The sequence below is a fragment of the Anguilla rostrata genome, chromosome 3 (assembly GCF_018555375.3).
Source record: "Anguilla rostrata isolate EN2019 chromosome 3, ASM1855537v3, whole genome shotgun sequence".
NCBI lineage: Eukaryota > Metazoa > Chordata > Actinopteri > Anguilliformes > Anguillidae > Anguilla > Anguilla rostrata.
The window spans coordinates 50,819,195-50,843,782 of NC_057935.1; the positions used below are offsets into that span (position 1 = coordinate 50,819,195).

The window sequence follows — 24,588 nt, forward strand, 5'->3', positions numbered from 1 at the left end:
CTGTTGCTGCTAATACAACTACTAATGAATAATAATAATAATAATAATCTGCAACTTTCACTAATTGTGCATTTGTAATATAGGCCTAATCATGAACAAAGCAGAAATTGTTAACCATTTTGTTCTGCTGCCGTTCCAATGTAAATATGAATCTTCCAATGTGGGATCGGAGCTCAAGTATGAACTGTGGTAGAGTTTGTGTAACGCGCGAATATCTCAAATTGCTCTACCTCTCAAGCTCCTCCCCAACCAAAAAGAACTGCCCATATATATTAAAGCACCAACGGCCACCGAACCCTCGACACTTCGGAGCCTTTCTGGAGCGTGGAGGGTAGTTTACCTGGAAAAGGGACAAAATGAAGCATTTTACTTTGCTGACTTTGGGTCTAGTGGTGATTGCGACGCTCTGTGTCGCGAAGTCACCTTATAAATCAGTTCTTCAACATAGCAGAATTAGGGGAAGGCAACATGGGTATGAAGCTCTCGATATTATTTAGTTACACACATTAACGTTTGCGGAACATAGTTTTTGCGCGAGAACGAATTTCCTTTATAATGCTGGAACAGTTAAAGATTATTTGTTTGGCAAATTTTTGTGCTGTGACTGTTATTAGAAAAACATATTCATTGGTTCTTATTAATATAGACATCTTTACCAAGTCACTCTATGGGGCTATTTATTAGTTGTGGAGAGCAATGAGCAGTAAATCTAGGCAAGTGCGCAAGACTATTGCTGATATAAAATTAACCAGATACTAATATTATCCCCAGTTTAGTAAGTGCACATATGATTGAGTTGAATCACTCACAAGTGAGAAAGCTTTTTTACACTGCCACAAAAATGCAGCTTTTGTGTTGTCTCTTACCTTCAGCCCTAATGTATGCGCGATGCAGAAAATCCCAGGGACTGATAAGAAGTACTTCACCAATTGCAAGCAATGGTATCATCGCAAAATCTGCGGCAAGTCAACGTGAGTTCGTTTATTTATTTATTTATTTATTTATTTTTATAAATGTATTTTGGTGCATGTGTGAACGGTTTTACACATAATATATGCATGATAACACATATGAAGTTATTTACTTTTGATTATGTAAAAATAATGGAGTAGCCCACTGCTGCATTAGGAATTTAAGATAGCCCCAGTGGGCATAACTGTGATATAGGCTACTTAGATAACTTAGAATGCCCAATTATAAAGGATCCCTCCTGATTATTCAGCTGAGAACTAATATTAGCCTGCTATCTGTGCAACATGAATCTTTTGCCATATTGTTTTGTAAAGACATTAGTGTTGTCATGCATTGCATTTTATAGAAGATTGTGAAATGAACAGCTTTCTAAATCCACAGACATCTCCCTGTGGTCTCTCACTTTTCAAGAAGTAGGTTATTGTTTTATGACATTCAGACTGAGACAGTTTTGCAACCTCTCTAAGATATCCATTGAAAATTGTTAGTGTTATTAAAAAGATCAAGAGAGACTTGTAATACTGTTCTGAAAGTTTCTGTATCAGATCAAGTTAATGGTGGTCTTCTTTCATCTCCAGGTTGCCAGAGCAGTAAATTGAAAGCCTGTATTAGCTATTGTGAATAGAAGCTTTAGGTATAGAAACTAAATAGCCTACATAATATTTTCCCCAAAACAACTGACTGCTGTTGAAACAATCTCATTCAGTTGCTGAATAATTTCAGAAGGAAGGTGGTTATCAGAAAGAAAATAAAAAACTATGGTTATTTAGTTGTCTTTCCTGAGGATCTGTTCATCGCCTATCATGAGATTCTTACAATTATAACAAATTTCCCACTCTTAGTGTAGCAAGACCTGTGGTGAATCATTAAACGTGCTATTCAAATGTTTAGCAGAAACCTGGTTCTGATGGCTAGACATGAACCGATTTTGTCTTTTGTGGCACAGCACATGAATTTTTATGCCTTTGTCTTGATTAGACAAGATGGTGTACTTCACAACTGACGAGAAAGTCGCCCCAATTTCAAGAGCGGAAATATATTGTGAAAGTTTTAGTGAGTGAAATGCTTGGCCTCTTGATACAAGAATGTTAGCAGCATTTTTTACCACCTGTGGCCAATTGCATACACACAAGCAACCCCAAAGCATTTTACAGGAAAGGGGAAAAACCATTAATTCCAAATGCTCTGGGGTATTCTACCTGGTGTGTGAAGCCAAATTTTACTCATCAAGGATTTCCAGTTTTTTTTATATATCTTTAATGCCAGACCAGCATAGGATACAGTACCCAAAATATATTATAAAAATAAGTGTAATGACAAGTTATTGGTTACTTTAGCTCATATTTTAATATTATTAACTCTCTTCATAAATGGCTTTACATTTGTCCTTTAGCATAATGTTCCCAGTGAACTAAAACTCCAAAACACAATCTGGAATGAACAACTTTTCCCTATACGGGTGAATACATAGTTTTCCCGTTTGTCGTATCGTATGTTTAGAAGCTTGCCTTTGTATTTGATTAAAGTGTTTGAACACCTGGTGAGGTGTGCAATCTAGGGAGACATTTTGTGATTCTTTGCCTGTGTCCCTTATCACTCTCCAGAACCCTGTCCATTGATCAGATTCACAATGCTTCAGTTCATTGGTTTATATTGCCCCCAATGGGTTGTGTACACAGCAGTGTCGGGTCGGAAGCACTGATCCTTTTCCATGTTACAGCTGTTTGAACAACTGCAATTATTGGTCTGCAGGTGGACACTTTGGTGTTTAAAATGTGCCAAAAACACAAAGCCGTGTATAGCCATTTACTAGCCTGGTTTAGGGAGTCAAGCCGTGGGACGAACCATAAAACCCCTTCTCTTTAAGCAGGATCTACATTTTGTTGCACTTTTCTAAAGGATTGCTGTGGCCCCAGACTTGAGTTAATTATGTAGTCACTTGGCCATTGGGTAGCCTGCATCCATGTGTGGCTTTGTTGTTTTAAATGGATGCCATTACATTAGAATCAGACAAGCATGAATTTTTCTTATGAACAAAATGTGAGCTCAATTCAGGTAAAGATGTTATCTTACAAAAGGGAGCACTACCCGTTTTGTCATTTTGAATGTGTTTTCAAGTTCTGGGAAATGACTTCCTGAAGTAGAAAATGTAGCTAACATGTGACCACAAAAAAGTGAATTAGCCCTAGGGGCTCTGCCACCCCATGATACTTCTGGAAACCTTTTTATGCATTATTACATAACTATGTAATATTTTATTTTCACATAACCCTATTCAAAGATATAGATGACATTGCATGCTGCAATGGTGAGTTTTGCTAATACTTCAATGCTCTGTTCATGTTGTCAAATCTCTAACATTGTGTTTATAATATGACATCAGTTAACAGTCATGGAAAACATATTGGCATCTAACATCATGTTTGTCTGCAAGCTGAGTTGACTTAGTTGATTTAGTCTCATTTGCCAAACATGGTTTAAAGGGGTACTTCCTCACTATTACTGAGCTGTAGTGATCTTAGCTGTATCTTTCCAAACATCTGTCATGTCAATGACATCCATCTCATAATTTTTCTTGTGTACAGTATAATTTCACTGAAGGCACAAAGTACAGTCCCACCAACTGACTCTGTGCCCTTCTGTATTAGTGGCTCATGAACTGTGGTGTACTGTGTAATTTTCAGGCTGAACTTCAGTAGGATTTTGTTACATCATTGATTTGAGTAAATTTCATGTTGAAGACCAAGTATGTGCAAAATTCTTGCCTAACCAGGCATAGGAAAATGGGAATGGAAATGTTGTTAACAATCTCAAACACTCAGACACTTCCATCATTTGGTTGCTTTGAAAGAGTCATATTTTTGATGACTATGATTTTTGGTATGTTATGTTATACTTTTCAGCAGAGAGAGAGAGAGAGAGAGAGATGTAATGAAATCCATCTGTCTTTTAATTCCAGAGCTCCGAATAATAATTGAACCATCCAGTCTGATTGCAAACTTCAGTCTAGAGCAACCCACCCGTTCCAGGGGAAGGCTGGCCAAACACGAATGTATTGACAAGGACGGTAGCACTAATTTGATTGACACTGGGTTTAAGGTCTCCACAGGGAATCACAGTGTTTTACTCACAGTCAGTGGGCCTAGCATTCCTCAGACATGAAAGGGTCAGTCAGAGCAAATGGAGCTCTGCTCATTCTTCTGAGAGCTCTCACAGGAGAAAAGAGCATTTGCTAGGGGAACTGACAAGCACAGGAGCCATATGTTCACCATCTATTAAATTACATATGCTAAATAATTTTCAGTAATCAGGGGCAGATGGCATGACTTGTGCTTAAATAAACCTGAGCTTTCATGGCACTGAATGTATGTATTGTGTGTAGGGAATTTAGGAAGGATTTTTTGCGAATGAGATGTATGATTGGTTGGTAGCTGCTCCTCTGATTGATTGGTGCCTGGCATCATACATTATTTCAGCTCCTAGGGTTACAGATATAGATGAATACTGTTGTTGATTAAAACTGTGGCAGATTTAAAGGATCTTGGGTTTGGCCTCAGATCTTTCCCCTTTGCAGGGCTTTGACATGCACCCGCAAGGCTGCTCTCATATGAAACTGCAAAAAGGCATCAATCACCTGGTATCCAAAAGAGCTTCTGTTCACTTAAGCCAGCCCTCCAGTAAAATCTGTGCTGCAGGCATGAAAGGGCAAAGGCACTGCAAACAGTGCAACAATGTACAGGACTTAATAGCATTTTTTCTTCTCCTGTGCTTTCAGTTTTAAAATGACTTGGGCCGATATATGTATAATTTTTGTAGTAAACATATTCAAACCACTAAGTTTGGCTATCAGTCCATTCAAAAGGGAGAAGCATAAAAGAATGGTTCTAATACAGATAGCAAATCTGATCTGATAACTGTATTACATTTTCTGTATGCGCTTATTTGGACATTTTTTACTGCGTAATCAGCCACTTCTGGGCATGTAAGGACAGTTCAGGGCAGAGTTATAAAAATAGACTCTGAGCTTTTCCTTGAACCAGTCAATTCAGGAAACTGCATGTTATATCTGCAGATAGATAATCCCACTTAGCATGGTAGTTAAATAGCTCCCATTATTTTCAGGATAACATCTGTCATCAAGTCCCTTTGAGACAGGGTGGAGGGGTAGCTGTTCAAACAAAATTTGAGTTTAGACTGAAAATGTAATTATTCAGGCCCGACAGGAATGCTGAATTGGATGTGAAATAAAACGCAGTTAAAATGCAGATTAACAGCATTAATTTAAGGGTATATGCATCCATGCTGGGTAATTTAGGAATTATAACCTTTTTCAGACATAGTCCCCCCATTTTAGGGGTGCAAAACAGTTGGCTATTCTGCTGTTTCTTGGCCAGCTGTGCTGTGTTTTTGCATCGTTAGTTTGTGCACAAGGTAACTAACAAAAGGTCTAGAGTTGACCCGGTGTGAACTTTGCATTTATAGTCTGTTGCTGTTGTCTCACAACATTAGGACCAAATACATAGCAATATCAGCAAAGCAGGACTTCATGAGGCTGATAATCAGAATAAATCAATCAGAGATATAGCCAAAGCATTGAGTGTGGCAAAATCTGTTTAATACACTGCTAGGAAGCAAGAAAGTACTGCTGAGCTCAGCAATAGTAAACAACCTGGTAGACCACAGAAAGTCACTGTAGTGGGTGACAGAAGAATAAAAACCCCTTTCCAACTGTCACACAGATCAATAAGACTCCAGAATGTTGGTATGATGAGATGAGTGTTAACCTGTACCAAAGTGATCGAAAAGGAAGTGTAGAGAGGAAAGAAAGGAACTGCTCATGATTCAAATCACGCCCCTCATCTGTGAAACATGGTGAAGGTAGTGTAATGGCTTGGGCATGTATGGCGACCACTGGAGCTGTTTTACTTGTCTTTATTGATGATTTGACTGCTGACAGCAGCAACAGGATGAATTCTGAAGCATACAGAAATGTCTTATCTGCTCAGATCTATCCAAATTTTTCAAAACTCTTAGGACGTTGCTTCACCTTGCAGTAGGACAATGACCACAAACATACTGCCAAAGCAACCAAAGAGTTTTTCAGGACCAAAAAATTGAATGTTTTTGACTGGCCAAGTCAATCACTTGACCTGAATTAATTTGCAAAATGCATATCACAAGACAAGACTGATGCAAAAAATCCACCAAAACAAACATGAACTGAACATGGCCACAGTACAGGCCTGGCAGGGCATCACCAGGGAAGATACCCAGCATCTGGTGATGGGTTGCAGGCTTAAGGCAGTTATTGAGTCCTTGACAACTTTATTTCAGATTATCTTAATTTGTCCCATTACTTAGGCTCTTCTAAAATGGGGGACTATGTATAAAAAATGCTGTAATTCCTACAAGGTTCACCCTCAACTTAAAGCTGACAGTCTGTACTTTAATCTCATATTCGTTGCTTTATTTCAAATGCAGTGTGCTGGAGTACAATGCCAAAAGAACAAAAATTATGTCACTGTCCCAATACTTTTGAATTTAACTATATATAGTTACATATACTGTTAGGATTACTTCTTTAACATAACAATGAACATCCCTAAAAGTGGTTTTAATCTGTCTGGTATCTGTCTGAAATCTGATTGGAAAAGCACCGTTCTTTTCCTGAAGAGAATCTATTTTCCATATGTGCCACTTTGTAGGTTTTTTCTGAGCATGATAAAAGTTCTCCCACTCAAGAATGTCTTGTGCAATCGGAAATATTGTATTATGGGTTTAAAATAAATTTGTGAAAATGTTAAGAACAGACATATAAACTAAAATATGTTTCCAAAGTGCCTTTTATAGACAGTTTTGCACTGTACTTGAAACTAAATGCATGACTGTACTGCTTTCATAGTGATTATTTAGAGAGTAATAGAGAGGAGTCGAAGGTTGCAGTGGCCTGCCAGCTTCTTCCAGGAAATGACCGTTTTAGTGTGGGAGCTTTCAGCAGGGTAATAACCCCAAACACAAACAGATCATTCATATGGTCTGAGGAGTCTCTTCCAAATGGAATGTTACAGCTGCCTAAACCATGATCCCTTGGTAGTTTATGTTAAGACTTTTAAATTTTCTGAAGCTCAACATGTGTCTGTGAATTTGTCTAAAAATAACCCAAAGGGATGCACTGGAGGAACATAACTGGGCTTTGTGAGAACAATGAAATAAAACTTCAGCATATATGATATGATGTGCTGACATCCGCTGGGAGCCTTTAAGGTCTATAAGAGCATGGAGATGTCTGGCTGGCCAGCCTTCTGTACAAAGGAGCTAACAATCCCCACCTTTGTGTGGGTTGCCCATGGGGGGGGGGGGTCACTTAAGGGGAGTCGTTGACTGTGCACACCGGAGTCTGAACCTCTACCGACCTCCCCCTGGCTGCTGGGTGGGCTTTGATGGTAATTAGGTGCAAGGCTTGTCCCTTTCCTCTGTGGTACCACTGAATACTTTGGCGCTGTTGGGCTATCCTTAATTAAAATCCCAAAATGCAGGAAGGAATGTTTCTGTTAAAATAGTCGAGTTTGTCTCTGGTTTCCTTCTCTGTTTAAAAATGCAGTTCCTTTCTGTTTTTTTTTAATGAGAAATGCATTCTCTTTGGTCAGTTTTGTTTTTTATCATGCTGTTTGGTTGTTAAAATATGCCAGGTAGCCTTGTGAAGTCCTGGTTCTGTTTGACCTCCCCAACCCCTCCCCTTTTTTTGATCATGTTCCTGGAGAGGCACCAAACTAAACCCAATCACATGCCATCGTCTAACCGCCAACATTAGCTGCTTTTCCCAGTGACAGCACCAGACAAAGGTGCCCCGTGATGGCGTCTGATACCAACAATGCAGTCCATTTCCCCGTGCAGGACAAAGTCTGCTCATCTGCTTTGGAACTAAAATGTGACTAAGCAGTAAAGTTCTGACAATTGAAGTCCGTGTATGTGAGTGCACACATAGGGAGGGTAATAACTTTTACACATTGTTCATGGTTTCTCTTGCTTTGAATGATGTGAACCACTAGATCCACAGGGACTGAAATATGGGCTCCATGATGTCTCTTCAGTCCAACTGCAAATTGCTTCTGATGCAATGGGTAAGAATGAGAGGCATTATGTCATTGTTTCCAGATGGCAACATTAATGCTCTTGAAATAACTTGCAGATCGACTTGCAACCCGTCAGCTTGCAGATATTTGCTGAAAGTATTCCAGAGGGCTGGTGGTAGGGAATCGGGGAGTGTGCAATGTTATTTTAACTGTCTTATTTGGGAAGATTTATATGGAGACAGTGAATTTATAGCTGAATTACATGTTTCAAAGTGTTTTAAAACTTGATTTCCTCCTTTAAATGAGTGGGTCTGGAAGCATTTGTGTATCCCCCGCTCCTTTGCCCAGCATCCAAAGTAATTTGATATTTTTTGAATTGAAGTGAATTTCTACCAAAGCACACAATCTGTGCGTGATGAATCAAGAGGGAAATGCGAATGCATTAAGCAGATAAATTCTGAAATGAACTCATGATGATCCTCATGATGAAGGGTACTTCGGCCATACAGATTACCATGGCACTTGGAAGGCTCAGTGTACACAGTGCTTGAATTATGGTGGACAAACTGTTTATTTTGTCTGATATCCATGGCTACTATCTCTGTTTGTGCTGGCAGAGGACAAATAGGTGTTGAGTTTCCATCTGTTTTGATAATCAGCTTGGTCTCATTTGGAGCGTCTCTGTTCTGCAGGGTTTCCCCATCTCTGAAAGTCAAAAACAGCCTCTGTTACTGATTCTTTACTCTTATTTTAGGCTAATACCCACTGATTACTTAAAGCTGTACATGAGTACTCTGGCTGAAATCGGAAATCCTATACTTTTAAAAAAGCTTTTCCTTTTTCCACAATTTACTTTAACCTCAGTCCTTTACAATATGTATAAATATGAAGAATTATATGGAATCTCTTATACAATTACTTGAACAATATACAACTTGGAGTACTTCATACTATTAAAATATGTTTAGAGCAGACATCAGGTTTGGTAATGAGATTCAAAGAATGAAAGAGTGTCCTATTCCCCCAATTTCCTCTTTGAGCTTAAATTGAGATCATCATCTCAGTGTGTATTCATTGGAATGGGAATCTGGAATGGTTTGTGGTGTTCACCTGACTTAATCTCCTCCAGTGTGACACTTTTACCTTTCTTATATTGTGATCTTCAGATGAGATGCTGGCCACTCTTAAGCACGCACTGTGTGCACTCCTCCCCCTTCAAACACAGCTTTCTGTTTTCCTGCTCTCCCATCTAAAATGGCATTTTTCATCAGGCAAACACCATACCGTAAACTCTTCAATCAAATAGACAAATTTGACACACTGAGGTCACACTGAGGTCAATTCAATGTGCTACACAGACTAAAGCTGCATAATCCAGTGGAACAGTGTAGTAAGTTACATTACTCACACTGCTATGCTCAGTATGTTTTGGTGAGTTAATAGACTAAATACAAGGTGACTAATGCAAAATGTCTTGATGACTGAGCAATATAGACATTAACTTGTGATAAAACTATTAATTTTTATCATAACCTCCTGCATGGATAAGGTTCATGGAAATGCACTGCCCTGCCTAAACAGTTACAGTTACTACAAATTACAGTTACCTGCAGTTTGCAGGTGCTTCTGTTAACCAAAGTCACTATTGTGCAATGAGACAAGTACAGTCCTGTCATCCTTATGCCATCCATATCCCTCTCTTCCTGGGAGACACAGACAGCTGCATGCTTACCCTGCAGTCAGACGGGCCCAGTCAGGATTTAGATACAAGAAAGCAAAACAAATGCCAGACTTTTCTTCCTGGAGCCATGGTGTTATGCAGTACACAGCCTGTCGGGCAGTAATCATAAGACATACTTCAAGAACACTGAATCTGTAGTTTACTCTTGCAATGTCTCCTTTGGGTTCTTTCGCTGTTGCTCGAACTTTGCTTGATCCCTTTGATTGACCACCAAAGTCATTTTGTGATGATGTGGTGATTACTGCAGGGTGTGAAAGGGGAGAATATGTATATGAGTATTTCCTTGCAAAGCTTTCTTTTAATAAATTAGTAAGGTTCAGATTAATTTTTCTTGGAAATGTAAAGCAGGTCCAGTTGCAACATGAGCTAACCCGCCTGGGAAAAAAGAAGAGGGAAAGACATCCCAATGGTATTTGCAATCTCAGTTCAGATTTGAGTACTACAACCAAAAAAGAAAATTGAAAAACGGCTTGCTTTGTGAGATAAATTCGGCAGTATTACTGTGGGGTTTGAACCCCAGGTTAAAAAAAATGTCTTGGGAATTGGGATATTCAAGGCTGTCAAGAAAATATATTTTCTGTGACACTATGTGTGAGCGCAAAAACAGTGATGAATGTTGTAAGAATACAATGTTCTGAATATGTACTTTTGTTTGATATGTGGACCATGTAAAATAAGTGAGTGTGTGGTCCTGAATAGGATTTTAAAAAACAATGGACTGTGTATATGGTGACCCAAACAGAGTATTCTGGAAATGTCTTTCCGTGTTCTTACTGAGCCTGAGAATTTTGAGAATTTTTTTGTATCGATATGTTGTAGGAAAGATCACCCTTACTGAATGCCAGTGTATTATTATATAGTGCATAGTAAAACAACTATATTGACAGTCATTTTATGATATTTTTGATCTAATGAAAAATGAAGTGAATGGTCATGTAACTCTTCAGAGCCCTTTTTATGACAGGAGCATCAGATGTTATTATGTTTACTTCTTGACCAATAACAAATAGACAAAAGGTCACATTTACTTTACAAAAACATTTCTAGTAGCCTTGTGTAATTTATAGAGTGTCTGAGAGCTGTGCCCAGTTGAATTATCACTCAAAAATATTATAAAAGATGACTGAAAATGTTTTCATGACAATTAATCTCTCAAGGAGGCTTCATGTTTAATTTGACAATGTCACAATTTATGGTGATCCCTCAATTTCAAGTAAGAGTGAAGGTGCCATGATTTTGTGCGTGGAATTTGGCTCTCCACATTTTTAAGAACATTTCTCCCCTGACAAGGATCATTGGCTACACGCAGTGCTGACCCTTTGCAACTATTGACATTGCAGTAAGGCTTATAGTGGTGAAGATAAAGATAGATGGTGGAGACGCTTGTGGGAATATAATGTGTACTTTCCAGTGGCTGAAATAAGTTTCACGCTGGAAGACTTAAGTTTCCTTTGGTAGCTGAGTGAGCACACCTTAGCCTGGTCGGTCGCTCTGAAGAATTTCTCATATATTTTTACTGGCAGGATCCAATGTTTGAGCTGTAGTCAGTTTTGGCCCTGTGATGTCTTCTCTGGGGTCTCCACATTGCCAGCTCTGTGCCTCTGGATTCCTTTGGCTCTCAGAGGAAATTGGTTTTTACAGCCCTCTGCAAAAGGCTGGAACCCAGTGCAGATTTATGGTGGAGATATCCAAAAGGAACAAGGAGGAGCACCATGGTCGGGTCATGTGGTAGTTATCACGCAAGGCACAGTTTGTGCAGGAATAAAGGGTCCATCAGTCATGTTTTCCCCACACAGTGCTGCTAGAGAGGCAGGAGGTAGATAAAGAATTTTAAATATCCTTTTAAAAATAAAAGAAAATTGCATTGCATTGATAATGCACCTTTCAATCACCTAAATTATGGAAATTCAAGTGGATACCTCATCATATATTAACTTTAAAGCACAGTGATCTGATCTTGGGCTAAATAAAGTTGTTTTTGGATGTAAATAATCATTTCTTTTACAAAAACATAGCTCAAAAGTAAAAATATGTTGCAGGAAAATGGCACATTTTGGCCATCAGAAGTGAAGGGTGAAATTATGGTGTTTTGGCATAACAAACATGTGCTGAGGTGGAAAGTCCAGGAGTCAGAAAGTAACAGTCCTACCATGTGTTTCTTCTACCCATGAACTCAGCCAGCTGATTTCACTAATTAGTCCTATTTCCTGCCTAACAAATTATGCTAATTAGCAAATCCAGGTGATTGGAACAAAATACTGGGGTGAACTTTCTGAACCCAGATTTTCAACCTTTCAACCTGAATATGAAAAGGTTCATGTTGATGGAGTACCTGCATTAGAAAGGGTGTAGAATCCTTGTTATAGATTTTGATGCTCATGCAGTTACATTTTTCCAAGCCACATGGCACAGTTGAAGCTGCAGGATCAATCAAGATCAAATGGTAAACCTCTGTGTTATTATGTTTTCCAGGATGATCACCTATGAGTGTTGCCCCGGCTATGAGAAGGTTCCTGGAGAGAAGGGCTGTCCTGCAGGTATACAAGTGTTACTCAGTGCTGCTCAGTGGGGTTGATGTTAGTTGCTACTGCAACCATCCCATTATTTGTAACATGTACACCATCATGCAGATACTCCCACTTCCAATCCAGGTAGGGAACTGCTAGATGTGTACTACTAGAATGCTGTTCTTCTATTGCACTAAACAGCCAGAGAGCATTCCAAGGTCTTTGTAAGCTTATGATATCTGTTTTAGGTGAGAATCCTTTTTAAAGTGTGCCAGACAGAATCATATTAATCATGTAAATCTTAAAATGCATCAGAGATGGTTTAATCTAGTTTAAAACAGTGACATACTTCCTCACTCTTTTATGCCTACAGTTGCTCTATCCTGAACTTTTTAGTCGTAGACTTGGTTTTTAGACAAGCATAAAAGGAATTGCTCTAAACTCTGAGGAACACACAAGCTCATGACTGTGGGCCCCAACATTCAGAGCTGGGTTTGAATGGTATGAAAGGACATTTCCAGCCCATAAATACAGTCATAAAAGATTCATCGTGTAAATTGTGAAAAAACAAATGTATGAAAGTATCCCTCTGAGAGCCACACAGTTTTCTTTGGCACTCTCCCATGACAGGGTTTTCTGCTGTCTTTCTCTCACAGCTCTGCCATTGGTCAACATCTACAACACCCTGGGCGTGGTCGGAGCCACCACCACCAAGATGTACTCTCAGAGGGCCGAACTGCAGGAGGAGATTGAGGGGCCTGGCAGCTTTACCTTCTTTGCTCCTAGCAATGAGGCTTGGGCTGCCCTGCCATCTGTGAGTTCCCGCAGCACCTCCACAGCCAGACAGCAGCTATTACCGAACCAAGTGAAAGTGTTGCAGGCTGACAAAATGTTATTTAAGTTGCACTACACAGGACACCTTTCAAAACCAACTGATGGTGATATAGGAGGCCAGGTGCTAAAAATCCAACTGCATTCAAGGTGAAAACTTTGATGAACTCTAAATTTCTGCTGTTTCCCACTCATTAGGAAATCCTGGATGCCCTGGTGAGCAATGTCAACATTGAGTTGCTCAATGCTCTCCACTACCACATGGTCAACAGACGTCTGACCTCTGAGGACCTCAAGCACGGCACAGCCTACCCCTCCATGTACCAGGACTTCGATGTTCATATCCACCATTACCCCAATGGAGTAAGTGATGCCCACTGTTGGCTTTAGATTTACATGTCAGATTAATCTACCACCAGAGAGCTCAGCATAAACCAAAATCAAACGTCCACAGTTTTCTTTTGTCCATAACCACTGAGTTTTTAATTTCCCTTAGCAATGAAAATGACCCTGTGCTTGACAGTATGCATTTTACAAGAAACCTGTAACACGTGTGCATGCAGCTGTACCTCTTAAGTGCTCCATTTCTGTGTTAAGCTGTCTCTCTTGAACACATTCAGAAATATATGAAGTTTGGTTTGAATTTAAAGTCATAGATTGTTTAGTTGAACAGGGGTCTTGGAAACGCACACTAAAACAGTTTTCAGCAGATAAAATTTATATTGGTCCTCAAATCTCAGTTCCTTTTTGCTGTTTCCTTGTGAAGATCATAACCGTGAACTGTGCCCGTCTGGTGAAGACGGACCAAGATGCCACCAATGGGATTGTGCATGTCGTTGACCGGGTCATCACGGCCATCACCAACAATGTCCATACCTTCATCGACACCGACGATGACCTGGAGACACTGCGTGTAAGTGGAGAAGTCTCATCATACTCCTTCAAATTTTACCTTATACAACTTCCCATTTATACAGTCGTGTTCTATGTGAAATGAGTGGTGGGAGATGATAGCCTTATGGGCCATAGTTAGCAGCACAGGAAGCAAGACCTCTGCGAGAGGCCTCATTTGCTCACTTATATCTCTCTATAAGAAGGTGAGAGTCCTCTATGGGTGTGTTTGTAACTGTGTGTGTCTGTCTCAGACTGCTGTTGCTGCTGCTGGCTTGACTAACTTGCTGGAAAGCGATGGCCACTATACTGTATTCGCACCAACTAATGAGGCCTTTGAGAAGATCCCACCAGAGACCTTGAACAGGATTCTGGGAGACCCTGTGGCTCTGAAAGGTAGAGTAGACCCAAAAACTGTTTCTAGGCAGGCTGACTTCCATGAGTTAAAACCCTTTGATGGATAATGTGTGTTTGTGTAAGTCACAGGCAAGTTCTATAACCAGTTATTTTACACATCCAGATATGAGAGGCTGGTGGCCTTTTCTAGAAAATGCAAACTACTGAAATGTGCTAAAGTAAAATTTTGTATTTGAGTGTGGGAAGACAAGCTGATCAGTATGAACAGAGATTGCCCTCTGGTGATTACCCAGATCTTCTGAACTACCACATCCTGAAGAACATGCAGTGCTCCGAGTCAGTTGTGGCTGGGACACCATTGGAAACACTGCAGGGCACTGTGCTGGAGGTTGGCTGCGATGGCACTGAGATGACTCTCAATGGCAAAGCCGTCATCACCAAGAAGGACCAACTGGGAACCAATGGTGTAGTCCACTACATCAATGAGCTCCTTATCCCTGACTCAGGTGTGCCGTCCTACAGAACACCCCACATACAGTAACACAATCTTATTGATTCATTTGTTTTGCAGACAGCCTCATCAAGGACAACTTTACATTGCTTGCATTTGACATATTATTAATTTATATGTTTAGTTATTTCCTAAAACAATTCACATTTGAAGGTTCAACAGCAGTACTTCACCTGATATTCAAACCCATGAGCGTCTGATTTAAAGTGCTGTTTCCTAACAGCAATGCAGCACTCAATGGGCCATATATGAATTCAACATGACTTGATGTATTTATCTTAAAGCTAAGACCCTGTCGGAGCTGGCACAGGAATCCAGTATTTCAAAGGCAAATATGATGTTCGTTGAGGCTGGCCTGGAATCCCACCTGTCTGGATCTGAGTCTGTGACGTTGCTTGCACCTCAGGATGATGCTTTTAAAGGTGAGAGCACCAAGTGGCCTGTCTATGCTCAGTCGCTACCTTGGGGTTCCTGATTTCTGGTGGTTATATGATAAACTAAAACCCAGGTGAGGCATTGGTTTGGAAATATTAAGGGATGGTTAACTGACTTGGAATGGCCAATGAAATAAAATCCCTATTGTGCCTTTCCAAATTAACAAAACTTTTCTTTTTCTCTGCAAAATTCCAATGAGAAATATGATTAAAATGATAAATAATGTTTCTGTGATAAACTACTGGCTTTCTTTTAAAAAGCCCAACACTGTATTAACGGCGGCGTAATTGGTATCTGCAGAGGTCAGTACAACGATCACTCCAGATATGAAGACACTGCTTTCTCACCACATCGTGAAGGGGCAGCTGTCCTCCAGAAGTCTGTACCATGGCCAGGTGCTGGAGGCTGTGGATGGGCTGAAGCTCAGGGTGTTTGTCTACCGCCACGTGAGTTCACCCGTGCCGGAACTGGAAGTGGGGGGCCAAGGGCTATCTGATGATTGGTTTCCATTGTTTCCGAGGGCACGGTAACCCAACACATTGTGTTATTTATGCGCTTGGCAGGAGCCTGCATCCTGGGCCACCTACATTGCTCATATTTTGCCTGTGATCTGTTTATTCAGCTGGATGCTTATTCTGAAGCAGTTGCGGTGAACTACCTTGCTCATGGGCACACAAGCACAGTTTGAGCGTGCAACTTTCAGGTCTAGTCTCCTGCTGGCTGCCGAGATGCAGATTTGCATGTTGTGCCCATTGTATTGAACCACATCTTCACAGTTAGGTTGCTGTATTTTAACTTGTTGAGTCCAGTTTATTTGTCACTATACTGCTCGGCTGCTTGGACACAGGCTATGTGTAGTTCATCCTATCATAATCATATCCATACGATTAGGAATAGTTACAGAACTTATTTTGGGAAAACTTTTTAAATGCCCAAGTTACCTGTTACTGTCAGGGAAGCCTTGTTCATGAATATTGACATCTGCAGTGTTTTTCAATGCCCCTCTTTTAAATATTTGTCTGGAATTTGAATTGCACTATGCTCTGTGTGAGTGTCACTCACACTTGCATGCAGGTGTTACTGCAGTACATGTATTTGTGCGTGAATCACTGACTATTTTGTACATTGTGAGCAACACAACATGAACTATAGGCACCGTATATAATACGCTGGCTTTATTATGGTGGTGGACAGAGGAATACTGATCAACCTAAGCCCACCTGAGTCAGTGGGACAATCCCAAAGTCAGGCTGTCGCACTCATGAGATCCCAGTGTTTGGCTCTCTATTTGTGTGAAAGACATGCAATTCTGTGACTCATTTAGGCTACTGTAACTTGATGGCACATTAATCCGTGCTCTCACAGCACAGTACAGTCAGTGCGTGAAATGAAAGTGTATTTTGTAACCACATGTCATGTAAAACATTTCACCACTAGAATAGTTTTACTACCATGAATTGGAAAATTTAATTGTGAATTGCTTTCCTGGAGATTTTCAGTCCACGCCTGCTTTGCCTAGTAATTCGCAGGACTTCCTTTCCCGTGTGGTTGCAAGAAAATATAAGAATTCTCAATGAGCAAAAGATTTTGTGCAAATATTTAATTCCTTTGGTTTTATATCCAACATTCACAGCCAGATTCTTCAGGGTCTGTGGTCAGGTATAGTACAGTAAATCTCACATTTCTGCTATGGGAGGAAAGCTTCAGATCACCCTTGATTCCTGTCTGCTGTCACATAACTCTTTCCTCTAGCCACACAGCAGTCCACAAGGGTCTCACTGGCTTGCACTCTCCCTCACCCTCAGAATCTGTGCATCGAGAACGTCTGCATTGCCGCCCATGACAAGACTGGCCGTTTTGCCACCATGTTCACCGTGGACAAGCTCCTTACCCCGCCTGTAGGCACAGTGATGGATGTGCTCAAGGGAGATGACCGTTTCAGGTAGGGGCACATTATTGCCGCAGTTGAGCCTAGAGCTAATGTAACCTGATAGAAAGGTATGTTAAAGAACAACTGGCCTCATACACAACACTCCTAACTAGACTGCAACTACTACTACTGAAACATAAAAGCTCCTCAAACGCCCAATGGGATGGGTTTGGAAAAGTGCATATATGCTTTAGCAGACCAACAGGAGGCACCGTTGTGCAGTTTATTGCTGCTGCAGCATTAACCTAGCCCACTCATGGATTAAACTTTTTTTTTTGCTCATTGTTTTTTTGGGAATGGACTTTCTTCTGACTCCTTCTGTTGTTCTTTTTCAAGCCTCTAGTGGCTCATTTGAACACATTTCAATTCTCTGACCTCACATGGTCAGGCGGTTCTTCACCCCCTCGCCCCTCCATCATTCTTGTTGTTAAGACCCTGTGTGTCCTGAGGTGGCTTTGCCGAAGTGCAGTGACCCGTTTCCTGTTTTCAGCACCCTGGTGGGAGCCATTCAGACAGCCGGCCTGACAGAGATGATGAACCAGGCTGGGACCTACACCGTCTTTGCCCCAACCAATGAAGCCTTCAGTGCCATGCCTCCAGCTGATCTCAACAAACTCCTGGGTAATTACTGCTACAAAGGGCTGAGTGTGTGTGAGGCTGGCCCAGTTCTTCTTGGCATGGTGTCAACTTGACCAGGGATAATAAAATGTCATGATATCACCTTACCAGTAGGAAACAGAGTGGGGCTCCTGCAATCATGGATTATGTAGGTAACAATTAATAGAACAGCACCTGCTGCACCTGTTGATGCAGACTTTCTGTTGGTGTGCCCTTGATAGCACCACGCAAAAACATGACTTTTCCAATTTTCACATAGACATTGCGTCCACAATTTACCATACTTAAATGTATTTATAGTGCACTTGCCTTGCCCTTTTTGAATTTGCTGCCTGCTCAGTTCTGAACAGTAATTCATTTTCAGGGAATTCAGGGAGACACAGCACAACCAACAGATTCTGCTGTATTAGACACAAAACACATTTAAATGTTTCACTCAATTCTGAATATATCCCTTAGTTCACAGTTAAAGCATAGGGAAAATATGCTACATTCTCATGCTACAACAGCTGTCCTTATTTCCTGTACAGTATCTGCCAGCCCTCTGGTCACTAAACTCCACCATGTCATTCCTGTAGATGACATGATGTGTTTTTTCTTAAATGGAAACACATTTGGAATTGGCTCCCTGGACTCTATCCTTCCCGTACACAATTTGAGCTTTGGATCTTTGGCAGACAAATCTGAACTTGACTTATAACACACAGTAATGTTTGACTCATTGTCTGGCTCTTCATCACTCCTAATCAACAGTCTGTGCTACAAAAACTCAGATATATTTCAGTTACAATGTGCTGAATTGCCTAATCCTAGCCAGACTTGGCTGCCATGGAATCACACAATAGCAAGAAAACGGTTTACATCCATTACATTAGTAACAGCCTTGAGAGAAGAGTCCCAGTCCAGCAAATGCTGACATCACTAGGAAATACAGCATACAGCTGCTACCTTTGACTGATGTTGTCAGTGACTCTGGACCTTGGGGCTTTTTTTATCTCTTCCACTTGCAGAAGCTTTCTGCCATTCGTTTCATTACCTCACCCTGGAACTGTTTGCCGCAAGGAGAGCGCCATGATTGAGAGTCATACTTAGCTGCAGCCAAACAGCTGCCATTAAAGACCTCTTTTGTTGTGTCTTTCCAAACCACAGTTGCGCACATTTGCCAAGTCTGCCCCCACAGTGTACCTTTTCTGCTACAAAGCAGATGCACTCATACTCAGCTTTTCCTTCCAGGGCTGAAGTCTCCTTGATCTGAGTTTCCCTGTGTTCTGAGAGGAATAATAATATTTAGCCTGAGAGAAAGGATGAAATATCATTATTATCAGTTGAGTTCATTTTATAGACATTGATAAAAGATATAAGATGGATATAAGAGGTTGTCTATTTTAAAGTTACTGAACATTTGTTTGACTTAAGTCCCATTTTTTTCTTTGCTCCCCAATTGGGAATAGCTAATCACAATGAAACATTCTCTTGCTTGTGCATCCTTTGAAACATATGCAAGTAGCTGGCCTTTCTTATCACAGGCCCCCAATCGAACAGATGAGTCTCTATTGCAGTTATATGCTTGTGAGAAGTATCAAAAGACATTTTTAAACTTTTTGATAGATTTCTTTAATTTGAAGAGGTACAGGGGCATATTTTAGGTTACATGCCTTCTACTGTGTTCATGAAACGTATAAGGATACTGTTTTCTGTCATATTCTTTTTATATGCTTGATTGCTTTTTTTGTCTATTGATATGCTGCGGTTTGATTATTTGTATTAGTCCATGAACAGTTTTTTATATCAATTGAATTGGTAGTTCTCTTTACACAAATAATGTGTGTTCCAAATACATGTATTTATTTGTGTTTAAGCTGTATATAAACACACACAAATATGTTGAAACTGGTCTGGTAAGAGAAAATGTGACAAATGCATATCATGTTACTTCTAGTAAAGGATTACATAATAATAGATCAGATTAAATACTAGTAAAAATTAAAAGAACAGCTGAAATACATATGTAAATAGCTCTAAAAAGCTTTAAAAAGCCAGTAACCTCGTTCTTACACATAGCTGGGACCACATTTTTGTCAAAGTGATGAATCTGAGGTTAGCCTCACCTGCCATGAAGTGATTTCATAACTCCTTTTGGTGTTGCATAGGTGACCCTAACCAGCTGGCAAGTGTTCTGAAGTACCACGTAGGAGATGAGATTCTGGTCAGTGGTGGGGTGGGGTCCCACAGCAGGATGAAGCCACTAGAGGGAGAGAGGCTGGAGCTGAGCTTGGTGGGTAATCTGGGAGTGGGAATTGGGGGGCGGGGGGGATGGGTCAGGGTTTGGAGGAGTTTATGTGTGCTTTCACATCTGAATAATTCTCCTTCCTGCAGGCATGTCATTTCGGTATTTTAAGTCTTACTCTGCTTCCCTTTTAAAAACCTTAATGTGTTCATGGCCCATCCTTTCCAAATGTATGATGGAAAGAAGGGGCAGCATGTAACGTACTGGTATTAGTATACATTGAAATATGAAATAGACTTAAAATATGTGAAATAAAAAATCAAGCCCAGGAATCAACGTACAATTTTCTGTATACCCATGTGTGATTGATTTTTAGGTGTGAGGCTCAGAAAACAAAATGTGCACATTGAAATTTACCTTGCTAACGTGGGCCCCTGCCATATTCTGTTCTCTCAGAAAAACTACACTGTGTATGTCAACAAGATCCCTGTAACTGACGCTGACCTGATGGCCACCAATGGAGTCGTCCATGCCGTGGGCTCAATTATCCAGTCTCTGCGTAAGACTGTCAGCTCTAACGCATTGTCACCATAGTGATGCAGCCAGCTCAGTGCAATAGAGCACTATCAGGATGCTAACAGAGCTTCATGTTTTCCATCTCTTTCAGCTCCCAAGGTTTTGAGTGATGCAGCAGAACCATCAAAGAGGGCGTTCAGGCACACCTCCACTGTGAGAGTAAGTCACTGTGCACACCCAAACATGAGAATAATCTTAATCACCTTAATTTAAAAAAATATATTATATGTGCAAGGGAGAGATACAATAATGTTTATGCTATATTTCGGGGAGTCTAATCTGGTAAATTATTTTAGAACATTTTGTAGTTTAAACAAATGGTGATACGTCATTTACTTACAGTGAACAATTCATTTGTTGAAGGGCAAAGGGCAGAAAACCAAACCAGTTCACTTTTTGTGCGATTCTAACATTTAAAATGATTGAGGGCTGTGTTTAGTTTTGACCACATTACTATTTGCTGATACATGTATGTTTTCTATCATATTTCCATTGTAAATCCCAGCAGATTAACAAATATTGACTGAGACAATCTGCCAGAGTAAAATACAGAATTCTCATTGTTTCAAAACAGTTTAGAAATGTTTAAAACGTTTTTTGACCAGAACTTTAAGAAGAATGTAAATCATTGTTCTTTTTGTTTTGCCCTCACAATAACAGAATATAGTATATCGCTTCTCCAAAAAACCTGCTTTTAGAATGAAATGTTAGATAATCTAATCTCAGTTTATTTCACTGCTTTTATTTTAAATGTTTATTTATAGGCCATTGAAAAAATGAACAGTCCTTTTAGCTGCAAAACACATTATTCAGCGAGCACACATTTTGTTTAAATGATTTCATTGATCTGCCATCATAGCTTTCAGTTTCAGATTTTTCATTCAATTATGATATCAGAGTATTCTTAGTAGTATCTTAGTGCAACCCATAAATCAAATCATTATCTCTGAAATTCCAAGGATTATATGTTTTATTAGCCGAGAAATACTTTTAGCAAGGGAGGTAGTCACACATGAATAATAAAACAAGCACCTTTGAAATTAATGTTTTGCCAGTGAAGTTTTGCTCTGTTCTGCTTGCTCTAAAATATATGCTATGTCATATCCTTTTTTTCTCTTCTCTTACAGACTCACAGACAGGCTATTAGAAATGGTAATTATTTCTATTCATCAACTTAAATAATGAAGGGCTGCCATGTCAGCTGTCATGCAGATGACAGTTTTTCATGCACTGTATGTTCAAATATGATGTGAATGTAAAATTTTATTCAGCCTCCTCCTTCTTTGAAGGCTTGAAATGGAATGTGAGTTAGAGGGCTAATCCTCTGTATATGACATTACAAGCATATATGTATTATGCTAGATTGAAAATTATTTCATGTTTTTTTTTTTCTTCCAGATGATCTGTTCCAGAAGGTTTTGAGAAGTCATTCCAGCAGAACAATTTCTCGTGTTCAGTAACTCATTGTAAAAGGAAAAAAACGTCTGGAGAATTTAAACATAAAAATTTCAAAATGTAGTTCCTTTTGCTGAGGAATATATGCTTACACTTGAAAATTCAGCAGGTAATGAGTCCATATCTTTTCACAAATGTAAAGCTACATAATCCAGAAAACCATAAAGACAGAGATGAAATATTTTGGTAGACACATTTGTATGATTATTTTTTTTATACCAAACTTTTAGATTGAAAAAAAAAACAAACATTTTTTGCTTATTTGATGTGTGAATGGTCTGATGTTTAAGCCAAGGCATTTGGCTTCAGTCAAGGCATTTAGTAAAGGCTTTGTTAATATTACATGTAGCTTCATTAAGAATTCATTAAGAATGTTTGAATACTCATACACCTGAGGTGACTCTTCTGTTTGTCATGTCATGTCTCATTGTTAATTTGGAGCAGACCTTTGAAAAATGCATAATGGTGTTTTCTTTCCATTTACCTGTAGCATGTTTGCATGGTTTAAGATGATTCTAAAAATACCAACAAGCAACAAGCATTTCAGTCCAGTTCATGTCATTTGTTTTGTGTGTGTGTGTTTTTTCCTTTCCTTTTTTTTTTTTTTTGTTTGGTTGTTTTTAGTTAAAGAGCCCATGACACACACCTATTTGTAACATACTGTGTTAGGGATTTTTTAATAGAGGTCTGCACATCTCAAAATAAAATGTTCATTTTGTAGCCAAAGAGTTACTCTGTGCACTCATTTCTAGGATTCATTCATTTATGTCGTAAACTTTGATCTCATCGTAATAATAAAAGTGGGAGGGGCTTTTGGTGCAGTCTGTTTGGTGCATTGTAGCCCCTGTGTGGGTAGAGGTTCAATCACCTGCAATGGCACCTTCTGAGCTGTCGTGCCTTCTATATTAGTGATCATCTCTGCTTTCTTGCTGTCTGAAGCAGAAAGTACAAAAGGAGAGCAAACTATCTGCTTTTCTTTTTTATATAAATTATTTATAGAAGTACTGCAAATGTCATTTATAATAGAATATCCTAGTTACTACGTTGTGAGCATTTCAAATTATCATCACATTTAACCTAGAGAGGTATACAGTTCTTAAGAAATTCCTTTATTAGAATTCCTTGTGCCTTTTCCTTGGAAGGAGAGAAGCACCCCAAGTCTCGACAGTAGGTTTATTATACTCTGTGTTTTACATTTACATCTAGGCATTTAGCAGATGCTGTGATCCAAAGGGAATTACATAAGTACATACTTATAGGTTTAGGCAATGAACAGTAATACTAATGCTAAGTCATTAGAGTCAAAACCGGTATATTTAACTTTGCCATCTAAATTGAACTGACCTCATTTCATCAGTCTGTGGTCTATCCAGTTTCCTGTAAAGGCTAGTGGCTGGGGTCATTGAGGCACATGCATGTGCTTGGCCGTCACTTCCCAGCTGGCAGGCCTGAGAGGGAACAATCCAGAATAGTGTGAATGAGACATTCCAAGAACTATTTTACACTCTGGGCCAGACATAGCCAAGCTGTTACAGCCAAAAAGGTGAGGAGGGCAGCCAGGGTTACAAGCAGTGGCTGCTGGGTTGCAGTTGGTCTGCCAAAAGACAGCATAACAAATCCAAATATGACAAGATAAAGCATGTCGTGCACAAAGGTCAGGTCGCCTGAAGGGGCAGGGAAGACCCAAACACTTCCAATTACTGTGTGTGGCTGCGTATTGTGGCCTCCGTTCCTCAGCACAGCATAGTAAAACCTTTCTTTTTTGTACCTGTATGCTATAGGTGTCATATATGTCACATATGTACAGTGATGCCATTCTTTTACTTGTTGTCCATTCAGTCTAATTGCAGAACATTTTGTTGATTTACTTTCAAGTGGCAAATTTAGTTTTTTAGTTTCTGAGGTAAAAGTGTAGAACTTCAGCAAAAACCAGGAGAACCACAGGGTCTGCTGATTTTTGGTTTTACCTTAAAATCAACAACCACATTTTACCAAAGAAATAAGGTTAGATGAGTTAACTGCCATCGATGGCTTTATCAATTAAGTGCTAAGCAGCAAGAACAATCAGTAGACCCTGTGGCTGCCCTGGACAAGGGTTGGCCACCCCTGACATGTAAGAGTATAACATAAATACAATGTTCAAACAATATTCAAAGGCTAAATGCCTTTTTTTGCAGTTTTTTTCAGACTAAGAAATAAGTCAGTTCACCTTCAGTTCTGTTGAATGACAGACATCTTGAGATGGTAGATACTGGCTGAATATAAAGCAAACCCAAAGGAAAGGATGAGAAGACAGACCACATTAAAGCCAGTTCCAGGGAAATTGTCAGAAACCACTAGACTCTTAAATAAACTAAACAGTGCCAGGCTTTAAAATATAGCCCTGCGAGGGATCAAAAGCAAGGGTAAAAGCTGAATAATGTGGGATTAGGCAGTGGCCAGAAACAGCAGAAGTGGTTTGAGA

At 39.7% G+C, this 24,588-nt stretch overlaps 1 protein-coding gene across 1 annotated transcript; it reads left to right on the plus strand.

The window, feature by feature from the left end:
* The first annotated feature begins 285 nt into the window (after positions 1–285).
* On the plus strand, positions 286–22,850 carry tgfbi (transforming growth factor, beta-induced). The gene is made up of 17 exons (XM_064328122.1): positions 286–472; positions 873–971; positions 12,259–12,323; positions 12,950–13,107; positions 13,323–13,487; positions 13,891–14,037; positions 14,270–14,411; positions 14,666–14,878; positions 15,168–15,305; positions 15,619–15,764; positions 17,124–17,260; positions 17,739–17,869; positions 20,017–20,141; positions 20,550–20,652; positions 20,761–20,828; positions 21,797–21,821; positions 22,068–22,850. Exons 1-17 carry the CDS (start codon positions 357–359, stop codon positions 22,127–22,129), a joined length of 2,040 nt encoding a protein of 679 aa, XP_064184192.1. The 5' UTR covers positions 286–356; the 3' UTR covers positions 22,130–22,850.
* The last annotated feature ends 1,738 nt before the right edge of the window (positions 22,851–24,588 follow it).